We start from the raw sequence: 12,688 nt of genomic DNA, 5'->3' as shown, positions 1-12,688 counted from the left end.
GTAAAAGAAAAGACAGCCATCTGTGGCTAAGTAATAAAGGATAGTATCCAACTAAAAACAAGGGCATATAAGGTAGCCAAATCTAGTGGGAGGATAGAAGATTGGGAAGTCTTTAAAAGACAGCAAAAATAACAAAGATTGATTAAGGGAAAATAGATTATGAAAGTAAATTAGCTAAAAATATAAAAAGATAGCAAGAGTTTCTATAGTTATATAAAAAGAAAAAAAGGGTGGCTAAAGTAAATGTTGGTCCCTTTGAGGACGAGACCAGGAAATTAATGGTGGGAAATATCAAGATGGCAAAAACGCTGAACAAATATTTTGTATCAGTCTTTACAGTAGAGGACACTAAGAATATCCCAACACTGGGCTCTAGAGGGGGGGGGCACTAAATATGATTAAAATCACTAAGGAAGTGGTACTCGGTAAAATAATGGGACTTAAGGCGGATAAATCCCCTGGGCCTAATGGCTTACATCCTAGGGTCTTGAGGGAAGTGGCGGTAGGGATTGTGGATGCATTGGTAATAATTTTCCAAAAATCCCTGGACTCAGCAAAGGTCCCGGCAGATTGGAAAACTGCTAATGTAACACCCTTATTTAAAAAGGGTAATAGACAGAAGGCTGGAAACTATAGACCAGTTAGCCTAACATCTGTGGTTGGTAAAATTTTAGAGTTGATTATTAAGGAGACAGTAACGGGACATTTGGATAAACATAATTTAATAGGACAAACTCAGCATGGTTTTACAAAGGGGAAGTCACATTTGACAAATTTACTTGAGTTCTTTGAGGACGTAACATACAGGGTGGATAAAGGGGAACCAGTGGACGTAGTGTATTTAGACTTCCAAAAGGCATTTGACAAGGTGCCACACAAAAGATTATTGCTCAAGATAAAAAAAAAAATCACAGGATTGGGGGTAATATTCTGGCATGGGTGGAGGATTGGCTATCTAATAGAAAGCAGAGTTGGGATAAATGGTTCATTCTCAGACTGGCAATCAGTAACTAGTGGTGTTCCGCAGGGGTCAGTGCTGGGTCCCCAACTCTTTACAATCTATATTAACAATTTGGAGGAAGGGACCGAGTGTAACATATCAAAGTTTGCAGATGATACAAAGATGGGAGGGAAAGTAGTGAGTGAGGAGGACATAAAAAACCTGCAAAGGGACATAGATAGGCATGGGCAGAGATTTGGCGGATGGAATATAATACTGGAAAGTGTGAGGTTATGCACTTTGACAGGAAAAATCATAGAGCAAGTTATTATCTTAATGGCAAGAAACTGGAAAGTACTGAAGTACAAAGGGATCTAGGGGTCCTGGCGCACAAAACACAAAAAAAGTTAGTATGCAGGTGATCAAGGCGGCCAATGGAATGTTGGCTTTTATTGCTAGGGGGATGGAATATAAAAACAGAGAGGCATTGCTGCAGTTGTACAAGGTATTGGTGAGACCGCACCTGGAATACTGCATACAGTTTTGGTGTCCATACTTAAGAAGACATACTTGCTCTCGAGGCAGTACAAAGGTGGTTCACTCGGTTAATCCCGGGGATGAGGGGGTTGACATATGAGGAGAGGTTGAGTAGATTGGGACTCTACTCATTGGAGTTCAGAAGAATGAGAGGCGATCTTATTGAAACATAAGATTGTGAAGGGGCTTGATCGGGTGGATGCAGTGAGGATGTTCCCAATGATGGGTGAAACTAGAACTAGGGGGCATAATCTTAAAATAAGGGGCTTCTCTTTCAAAACCGAGATGAGGAGAAACTTCACTCAGAGGGTGGTAGGTCTGTGGAATTTGCGGCCCCAGAGAGCTGTGGAAGCTACATTAAATAAATTTAAAACAGAAATAGACAGTTTCCTAGAAGCAAGGGGAATTAGGGGTTACGGGGAGCGGGCAGGAAATCGGACATGAGGCTAGGTTCGGATTGGTCATGGCCCTGTGGGTGGCGGAGCGGGCCCAGGAGCCTGGTCCTGCTCCTACTTCTTGTGTTCTAATTGTGTGTTAGATTTCAGGAGATGGTTCTATTCACAGGGATTAGTGGAGACCTCGGGAACAGGCTGCCAGCTAGGAGTCCGTCAAGAGTAAATTGGGCCGTTCCAGGCTGGGGTGGAGATCACCTCTTACAGAAGGTAAGTACTGTAGGAAATACAGGGACAGTGATCTCCTGGACGAGTTTCAATCGCCTAGATGGGTCGGAGAGGAATTTCCCAGGTTTTTTTCTCCCAAATTGGCACATTGGGTTTTTTTAAATCTGGTTTTTCACCTCTCCTGGGAGATCACATGGGTTTGGGAGAGCACGGTGGCATAGTGGTTAGCACTGTTGCCTCACAGCGCCAGGGACCCAGGTTCGAATCCGGCCTCGGGTGACTGTGCAAACTCCACACAGACATTCTCCCCGTGTTTGCGTGGGTTTCCTCCGGGTGCTCCGGTTTCCTCCCACAGTCCAAAGATGTGCAGGTTAGGTTGATTGGCTATGATAAAAAAATTGACCCTTAGTGTTAGGGGGATTAAATACATGGGGTTACGGGGATAGGGTGGGATATGTGTTGGATTAGGGGTTACGGGGATTGGGAGGGATGTGTCGGTGCAGGCTCAATGGGCCGAAATGGCCTCTATCTGTACTGTGAGGTTTCTGTGATCTGTGATTTCTGAGATGGAGTGTGAAAGTAGATTTGAGGTTAGGATCAGATCAGCCATGATCTTATTGAATGGTGGAGCAGGCTCGAGGGGCCGATTGGCCTACTCCTGCTCCTATTTCTTATGTTATGTTAAAATGATACAAAAATTGGCAATGTGGTTGATAGTGTGGAAGAAAGCTGTAGACTGCAGGAAGAGATCAATGGACTGGTCAGGTGGGTAGAAAAGTGGCAAATGGAATTAAAGCCAGAGAGGTGAGGGGTAATGAATTTGGGGAGGGCTAGCAAGGCAAGGGAATACACAATAAACGATAGTACACAGAGAAATGTGGAGGAGGATACAGCGGGACCTTGGAGTGCATGTCCACAGATCCCTGAAGGTGGCAGGACAGGTAGATAAGGTGGCCAAGGAGGCATACGGGATACTTTCCTTTATTAGCCGAGGCACAGAATACAAGAGCAGGGAGGTTATGCTTGCACTGTATAAAACACGAGTTAAGCCACAGCTAGAGTACAGTGTACAGTTCTGGTCACCACATTACAGGAAGGATGTGATTGCACTAGAGGGGGTGCAGAGGAAATTTATGAGGTTGCCAGGATTGGAGAATTTTAGCTATTAAGAAAGATTGGATAGGCTGGGGTTGTTTTCTTTGGAACAGGAGGCCACCAAGGAGAAACTTGATTGAGGTGTATAAAATTATGAGGGGCCTAGACAGGTCCTTCCTATCCACTCTATTTCCCCTAGCAGAGAGGGCATAGAATTAAAGTAATTGGTAGAAGGATGAGGGGGGAGTTGAGGAGAATGTTTTTTTACCCAGAGTGGTGGGGGTCTGGAACTCACTGCGAAAGTGTGGTAGAGGCAGAAATGCTCACATTTACAAAGTACTTGGTTATGCACTTGAAGTGCCGTAACCAACAAAGCTACAGAACAAGAGCTGGAAAGTGTAATTAGGCTGGATTGCTCTTTTTCAGCCAGCAGACACGATGGATCAAATGGCCTCTTTCTGGGTCGTAAATTTCTATGATTCTATTAACTCAAGTCATGATCTCAGTCTTCATCTTGCTCAATTTTCCCAGCCTGTCCAGATTGGAGCTGGCAACAAATTTCAGGCCAACTAGGAAACAGCATGCATGAAAATCACTACATCTGCAAGAAGAAAGTTACTCTTCACAGGGCAGCATGGTGTTTGGGAGGAGAAGAAAACAATCAAGTTATCCTACCCATAGGACTCATTCGGCCACCATTTTGTTGTCTTTGTAGGTGTTCCTTGTAGCACACTGAACACATTCCATTTGTCCGAGGATTTCCATAAAACCCACAGCCAGTAGTGCACAGCATAGGCACTTGAGTTTGATTGGTTTCTTGAGCCATACTTGTATACTGTGTGGACAAAAGAAAAGCACATTAAGCATGGGTTTGGCCATAGCAATTGTAAGCAAGTTATTAAATGTTATCTTTAGACAATTGCTTCAAGGCTTTGATAGGTGAAAATATGAATATATGCTACAGTGAGTTCAAATGAATCTTGCATAGAAGCTTCAAGTCTTACAGCAATAGAACTGAATAATTATGTTTTAGATCTTTTTCCAAATCTAATTTTAATATATGCACTGTATAATAGTCAAAAAGGCCTCGCATGAGCTGGTTCAGGTCATATAGTTACATATATTCTGAAATAGCTATATGAAGTATACCACACACTTCAAGTGTCACTTCTGTAATGCTTCCCTAATCACGTTTTATTGATTATCTCAAAGTAAAACAGCAACAAATCAGAACTGAAGAGGTAGACAACATTAGAATCAAAATCAAGGAAGGCTGCTAGCAAACTGCCAGTTAAAAAAATTAAGAAAAGCAATCCTGAAAGACCAGTTAGAAGCTACCAAAAGTAGTGAACCAAATCCAATTACTCAATATGCTTTCTTAAAAATTACCTGCTATTTACTTCCCTCAAGTTTTTTTTGCCCAAAGTTATAAATGAAAGCCACAATTCACAATGTAATTAAATGTACCCATCAAGTACTCTTCGTTAAGGCCTTGGTGACTCTCCCAAAAGCCTAGGCTTGGACTTGATATTTTTGTCCAGAGCCTCAATTGTTTAGCTGAGCAGTGTGTAGAATCTCCCAAGAAGCATTGAGTCAGCTCAACTGTTATATTTACTTCAGCTTTCAGCAGTATCTGGCTGGTTATTTTGCAAAATTGAAGAGCCAGAGGACAAAGATTCTAAGTTTATATTGAGCTTTAAAAAAAAAAAAATTCCAAGACTGAAGAGATCTGCTTCAAATAGCAGTCTGTACTCTGCACAACTGTTGTAACTCCTGTTGAAATTCTAAACATTCTACTTATTTTTTCAAATTGTGCCTGCTCATAGTATAACTTGTTTTTGAAAATGATTAGACAACAGACCAATAATTTGAATACTCAACTAAACTTAAAGCTACTCATGCTTTCAGAAAGTGTCACACGTGCAATTCCTCATCCTAGTTCGAATTCTTAAAAAAATGGTTTGAAATGCAAACATTGTAGTCAGTGACAGCCCCTGCCCTAACCCTGAACCAACATCTTTCTCATCTCCCATCATGCCCATGCCAACTGCTCTCTCTACTCTTATTCGCACTAAGCCACTGACCACCCAACATTCCCTTCCTGGCCTCCATGCTAGATGCTATTGCAAACAGTCCCAAAATCTGCTGACACCTCTCCATCACCCACCCTTGTCCCTCAAACCCAAGCAAACTGCAGCCCCATCGCCAACGTGCTTAAATGTGCTTCTGCTTTCCAAATCTGTGCCCATCTTCCATGTTTGAATCTTAGGTTTCTTCCCCTGGCACAGCACTACATAATCACAACATCCTCTATGACTGATGCACTATCCTCCTGATTCTTCAACCCGTCTGCAGTCTTTGACAATTAACCACATAATTTTTCTCCAATGCCTCTCCTCTGCTGTCCAACTGAGTGGGACTGACCTCGTCTGGTTACACTCTTGCCTAGCCAGCCACAGCATCTCCTTCAATGGCTTCTCTCCCTGCCCTTGCATTGTTGCCTCTGCAATCCCACAAGGGCGCATCCCTGGCCGCTCCCATCTCATCTACACGCTGCCCATCGACCGTAAAAGACATGACGTTGAGGTCCACAACAGCCAGCTCTACCTCACCTTCACTGACCCCACCACTGCCTCTGTTGCCAGCCTGCGTGTCAGACATCCAGTCCTGGATGGGTCATAATTTCCTCCAATTAAACATTAGGAAGACTGAACCCATCATCTTCAGCCCCGCCACTGATCAGAAACACAGAAGATAGGAGCAGGAGTAGGCCATTCAATGAGATCATGGCTGATCATCCAAATTCAGTACCCCGTTCCTGCCTTCTCACCATATCCCTTGAGCCTTAAGAAATATATCCAACTCCTTGAATATATTTAATGAATTGGCCTCTACTGCCTTCTCTGGCAGAGAATTCCACAGGTTCACCACTCTCTGGGTGAAGAAATTCCTCCTCATCTCTGTCCTAAATGTCCTACCCCTTATCCTTAGACTGTGACCCCTGGTTCTGGACTCCCCGCCATTGGGAACATCCTTCCAGCATCTAGTCTGTCTAGTCCTGTTAGAATTTTATAAGTTTCGATGAGATCCCCTCTCATTCTTCTAAACTCCAGCGAGTACAAGCCCAATCGACCCAATCTCTGCTCATACGTCATTCCTGCCATCTCAGGTTATCAGCCTGGTGAATCTTCGCTGCACTCCTTCCATGGCAAGAACATCCTTCCTCAGATAAGGCGACCAAAACTGCACACAATACGTAAGATGGGGCCTCACCAAGGCCCTGTACAACTGCAGCAAGAATCTTGTTCCTGTACTCAAACCCTCTCGCTACGAAGGCCAACATACCATTTGCCGCCTTAACCGCCTGCTGCACCTGCATGCTTACTTTCAGCGACTGGTGCACAAGGACGCCCAGGTCCCGTTGCACTGCCCCTTCTCCCAATCTATTGCCATTCAGATAATAATCTGCCTTCCTGTTTTTGACACCAAAGTGGATAACCTCACATTTATCCACATTATATTGCATCTGCCATGCTTCTGCCCAATCACCCAACCTGTCCAAATCATCCTGGAGTTTCTCGGCATCCTCCTCACAGCACACACGCCCACCCAGCTTTGTATCATCTGCAAACTTGGAGATATTACATCTAGTTCCCTCGTCCAGATCATTAATATATAATTGTGAATAGCTGGGGTCCAAGGACCGATCCCTGCTGTACCCCACAAGGCACTGCCTGCCACTCGGAAAAAGACCAGTTTATTCCAACTCTCTGCTTTCTGTCTGCCAACCAATTCTCTAGCCAAGTCAATACCTTGCCCCCAATCCCATGTGCCTTAATTTTACACGCTAATCTCTTATGCGGGACCTTATCGAAAGCCTTTTGAAAATCCAAATACACCACATCCACTGGTTCGCCCTTATCTATTTTACCAGTTACATCCTCAAAAAATTCCAGTAGATTAGTCAAGCACAATTTATCTTCTGTAAAGCCATGTTGACTTTGTCCGATCTGGTCACTTTCTCCCCCCCCCCCCCCCCCCCCAGTGCTCTGCTATTACATCCTTCCCCTTCTCCAGCCACTGTCGCAGCTTAACTACATTGTTCGCAACCTCAACGCCCTATTTGACCGTGTGGAGATTCCAACCGCATATCCTCTCCATCACAAGACCACCCGCTTCCACCTTCGTATCATCCATCACCACGCTGCTACAGCCTACCTGCTGCCAAAACCCTCATCCATGTTTTTTTACCTTGAGACTCAACTATTCCAATGCTCTGTTCACTAGCTTTCAGACCCTCCTGAAAACCTACCTCTGACCAAGCCATTAAGTCACCCATCCAGATATCTTCTCCTTTAGCTTGGTGTCAATTTTTTGTCCTATTACCCTCCTGTGAAGCATCTTGGTAAAAGCAAATTGTGTTGTTGCTGAGTCAGACATGCACTCAGGAACCAATGAATTTAATGTTTGCAGTCTTCAACAAGTCAATGCTGCCAGATCCAAGACTTCCCCTCCCGACAGACAGCAGTGATTCAAATCCCACATTTCACTCCCCAGTTCTGCCAAACCCTAGGTTCTCTCTAGTGGTGCAAAAATCACTCGACTTCTCCCCATTCCAGTGCTACAAATGACTAGGACCACCCCTTCCCCCCCCTCCCAGTGCATTTAAACCCCACCTTTAGTTTTGCCAAATAGAAGAAACATTTTGTCCAACTAGTACACCCTACGTTTCCAAAGTATTAGCATAAATCCTAGCATACCATACAACATTCGAACTGTTCCCCTATTGTTAGAGAACATCATATTCTTTGATTTACCATGAGCAATGCCATGGGAGAACTATTATTCCAATTAAAGATTTATAGTATAGTACTGCAGCTAAGTGTTAAGGATAACTGAAACCAGGATTGATTCAATCATATGCCAGTCAGATTAACAAAATTGGTAAATTAATCTGGGAAGGGTATGACCATGGCCACCAGATTACTATTGCAGAATAAGTCAAGGCCTTTTTCTATTACATGGGGCTCATATTTTTACTAGTGTCGTTTTTTTTTGATGAGTGGAAGAAAAGTCATATTTTGTAATTCTGTCCATTTTCCATGAAGACCACACGATAATACCATTGGCCACAATCAATGCATGTACAAGGCTTAAGGCTACACTACCTTTTCTCAACCAAGTGGTGGCTCTAACTTATTGCAAATAAGTGGACCAATATGCAACTGTAGTAGCAATACTTAAAAAGCTGCCAAGGCCCATCAATTTTTGAACCCTCAATTCCTAATCTGGATAAATTCTGTTAATTGGCCACATATTGCTCTCGAGGCGGTTCAGAGAAGGCTCACTCGGTTGATTCCGGAGATGAGGGGGTTGACGTATGAGGAAAGGTTGAGTAGGTTGGGACTCTATTCATTGGAGTTCAGAAGAATGAGAGGCGATCTTATCGAAACATATAAGATTGTGAGGGGGCTTGATCGGGTGGATGCAGTGAGGATGTTTCCACTGATGGGTGAGACTAGAATTAGGGGGCATAATCTAAGAATAAGGGGCTGCCCTTTCAAAACTGAGATGAGGAGAAACTTCTTCACTCAGAGGGTAGTAAATCTATGGAATTTGCTACCCCAGAGAGCTGTGGAAGCTGCAACATTAAATAAATTTAAAAATGGAGATAGACAGTTTCCTAGCAGATAAGGGAATTAGGGGTTACCGGGAGCAGGCAGGGAAGTGGACGCGAGTCTAGATTCGGATCAGCCATGATCCTATTGAATGGCGGAGCAGGCCCGAGGGGCCGTATGGCCTGCTCCTGCTTATGTTCTTATAGCCACAAACAATCCATTTTGTACAAGGCACACAACAGTCTAAATAATTAATCAAATGTAGATTTGCAATATAAGTCATAATAAGTGTAACTGTAGCTAGTCTTTTTTGGAATTTGGTTTCAATATGCAAATGTTTTGATTTAGTCCAATCAGATAATTGATTGTGAAGTTGTCTTCCTTGTGACAGTGTGGGATCATACAAGTTATGACCCAATAGAAAACCAAATGTTTCAGCACCCAGTTTTCTTGTCTACCTCCCCCACAGAGCTCTCAGACAGGTCATGTTGACTTCAGCTGTTTTGTATGTAGATGGCAGCATTAGTCACTGAAACAGTTGTTTTGCTGGAGGACAGAGAGAAAGCAAGATTTTTTCAAAACGCAGTTTGACAAAAAAAGGTAGGAAGGGCTGTAATTATCTTCATTTTAAAAACTATGATAGTCATACGATGATTTACTGCTTCCAGGATGCCTTGACAAGTAGGAATGAACTTTAAATTAGCTAAATCCTCAAACCATAAAGTTTGCTTCACTGTACTCTGCCTACCATACATTTAATACCAGCATTTGAGGAAAACAAGGATTCAATTTCTATGGAGAAATTACAGCATTACATAATTTGAAATATGGCCAAAAATGCAACTTATACTAGAAAAATCTCAGTTTACTGTATTCAGCCCCATAACTTGACTGGGCATAATGTTGTCATCTGAAATATATTCAAACAACTTTGTCAAGAAAACCTACAGTAACTCAAGATGTATTATTGTGTTACTCGTCTTAATGGCTGACAACTGCTGATGTACTGCTGCAGCAGATGCAATGACAGTACAATTTTCCTTCAAAGCTGTAGTACAATCTTTTGAGTTATGACTCAGTGCATAAAACCAGGCCCAAAAATACCTGGGTGAAACATGCGGCTGTACTGCTGAAAAGTAGGTCATGCGATGAGTGAGCAAAACAAGTGTTTTGCAATCTACTGCTTTAGACCAAGCCCGGGGGGGGGGGGGGGGGGGCACACCCATTTTTAGAAGTAACTGTCTGCTACAGAGTCCAATCGAGTCAACAGCCAGTACATAACTTGCATTTATTAGTGTCTAAAGACAAACATTCCATACACTAGTGTTATCAACCTGAGGAAACAGCTTTCCAATATTTTTAAAGTTTCTCCGTGACAAAGCATGCAAGTAACCAGAGCAGATTAGTGCAAGTACAACATAGACTAAACCTTTACTAATATCCACTTTAATTGGAAGTGCAATTTAAAGTGGTCACAATACCTAAATCTTGATTTTAAAATCCCATTTCTTTAAAAACCAAATGAATCCAAGCATATTGCCCATTTTCCATCCCACAAACAAATGTTGTGGTTATCAATAAAATTACTATTCAACAATCAAAGTGCACTTTCTCTCCCAACTCCCATTGTGTAGCAAAAACAAGAAACTAGTGTAATTAATAACTGCATGATAGCATGGCTCACTCACCTAGTAAAAGGACAGTTAAGGATCCCTACTGATAGCAACATTCTCAGAAGGATCACGCGGACCAAAATACTCAATTCCGCCCATCGCAAGGCTGCAAACATCTCTGGAAAACTGCTGTTACTTATACTGTGTTACAGTACAAACCATAACATTAAAAAAAACACCAGGAGAGTTTGTGCATGTAAATAACACCACCAGCTTAAAATACCTTTTCTATTATTCACAAGACACTTTCCATGATCTACAAGCGCTGTGGAAAGCAACTTCAAAATAATGTTTGTCTAGAACTACAGTATTTCCTAATCTGTGAGGCATTGAAGTGTTCAGCAAAGCAATTTCATTGCCCAATACATCACATGACGGATGCTATTTAGAATAGAAACATGTAGAAAACACTCCAGTCAGTCCAACTCAACACTTTCAGTAAATCACCTACTGCCCTACAAGTTTCTCTTCCTCCTTCCCCCCCCCCCAAACAAAATCCCCCTCAGAGGGAAGTTGTGGATGCTTATTTCCAGCCGCAATCCCACCGAGTCCGTCTGTTTGCCCCAACGACCACATTTAAAAACAAATTTTCTTCCAAAAATATAAAATTTAAGTGTTGCACCGTTTACTAAACACAGCAACTTGTCACCGACTGACGGTTAACAGGTCGCCGAGTGCAGACCCCGCGCCCCGGGCAGAGGGGCCGCGAGTGTCGACCATTCAAAGGGCCCCAGCGCCCAGCCTCGTCAATCAACATTAAACAGCGGCCGGGCCCCACTCACACCGCTGGGCCAGGCCGGGCCGAGAGAAGCCCCGGGCCATCACTCCCTGCGCCAAACCCGCACAGGCCCGAAGCCAGGGCCTTCACCAAGCGAGCCACATCCCCGCGGCCTCAGCCCGGGCGAACCGCCGTGGAGAGGGAGGTAGGGAGGCGGGGTTTCAAACAGGCCGGAGACCCAGAAAACAACACAACACCGCAGGCCCGAGGCTGCGGCCACCGCGTTTCATTCGTCACTTCACCCGGGCTCACCGTGTCCGTGTCCGCCGCCGCGTCGCCCGGAGCCCGGCTCTCTCACTCGCTCTGACCCGCCGTGTATCCCGGAGCCCGGCTCTCTCACTCGCTCTGACCCGCAGTGTATCCCGGAGCCCGGCTCTCTCACTCGCTCGCTCTGACCCCGTCGTGTATCCCGGAGCCCAGCTCTCTCACTCGCTCTGACCCGCCGTGTATCCCGGCTCTCTCACTCGCTCTGACCCGCCGTGTATCCCGGAGCCCGGCTCTCTCACTCGCTCTGACCCGCCGTGTATCCCGGAGCCCGGCTCTCTCACTCGCTCTGACCCGTCGTGTATCCCGGAGCCCAGCTCTTTCACTCGCTCTAACCCGCCGTGTATCCCGGAGCCCGGCTCTCATGGGAGGGGGAAGCGCTCGCTGCTTCCTTCTTGAGTGAGAGGCGCATGACGTCATAGCCGCGGAGCTGCGATTGGTCGCGAGGAGTCGCGTGTTCTCTTGCCCTTTTCCAGGAAGAGCAGGTGTCCCGTGGAGAGCTGCCAGGGACACGTGTGTTTCCCGGCCTGGGACAAACACAGTCAGGGTTGTGTTTTCATTGGTCTGTTTTTGCCTTTGGATATTTGGCTTCAGTTTAATATTAGCAGACCTCAAACGAAAACGGTCACCCTCCCCAACTCCACCCCTGTGCTCATCACTCACATTTTCTGAGACCCACACCGCCTGACTACTCATTCAACCTCCTCGCCCAAAGCTCCCCAACACAGTCACATGCTCCCTCTCGTCAGACACTGTCCCCCTCCAATGTTAAAACTGCAGTAAACACTCCACTCCTTAGGTCCACTGTTCTTACTGCCTCATCCCCAATCTCATTTTCAATCTATAAGGTTCGGAAATACACATTCACCTCACACCAATCCTTGTTCAAATGCTTCCAATCTGTTATGTATTTTGTGTTCTCCTCCCACCTGTGGTGGCGCTGTCACAGGAGATAAATGGTTGGGTGTTCTCTGTTAAGTTTAGCTCTCTTTGTTCGGAACTTGCCAGAACTTCCTTTCCTTCCAATAAAGCACTTCATGTTTGAATCTCTGAGTTCTGAGTCCTAAATTGTGTCTAGGTAGAAAGGTCCTGACACAACAAGTGGCAACGAGGAGTGGACGAATCTGCGTACGTTACGGGTGCAGTGAGTAAACAGAAAATTT

At 44.6% G+C, this 12,688-nt stretch overlaps 1 protein-coding gene across 3 annotated transcripts in view; it reads right to left on the bottom strand.

Annotated features, from left to right (window-relative positions):
- LOC147124391 (AN1-type zinc finger protein 5-like) overlaps positions 1 to 11,955 on the bottom strand; it is a 33,372-nt gene extending 21,417 nt beyond the window's left edge. Inside the window, exons 1-2 of one of the 3 annotated variants that reach the window (XM_085986343.1) lie at positions 11,862 to 11,955; positions 3,868 to 4,027 (exon numbers count right to left, since the gene is read on the bottom strand). In XM_085986343.1, coding sequence (XP_085842469.1) covers positions 3,868 to 4,027; positions 11,862 to 11,945 — 244 coding nt within the window. In that variant the 5' untranslated portion in view covers positions 11,946 to 11,955. Of the gene's footprint in view, positions 1 to 3,867; positions 4,028 to 11,513 lie in introns of all 3 variants that reach the window. The other 2 variants (XM_085986353.1, XM_085986363.1) reach the window with 2 other exon arrangements.
- Positions 11,956 to 12,688: the final 733 nt, after the last annotated feature.

This window comes from Somniosus microcephalus, chromosome 1 (assembly GCF_052327205.1).
Source record: "Somniosus microcephalus isolate GS21.2 chromosome 1, FLI_Smic_1.0, whole genome shotgun sequence".
In the NCBI taxonomy this organism is placed as follows: domain Eukaryota; kingdom Metazoa; phylum Chordata; class Chondrichthyes; order Squaliformes; family Somniosidae; genus Somniosus; species Somniosus microcephalus.
The sequence above is the reverse complement of the archived record's forward strand: the minus strand, read 5'-3'. Positions and strand labels throughout refer to the sequence as shown.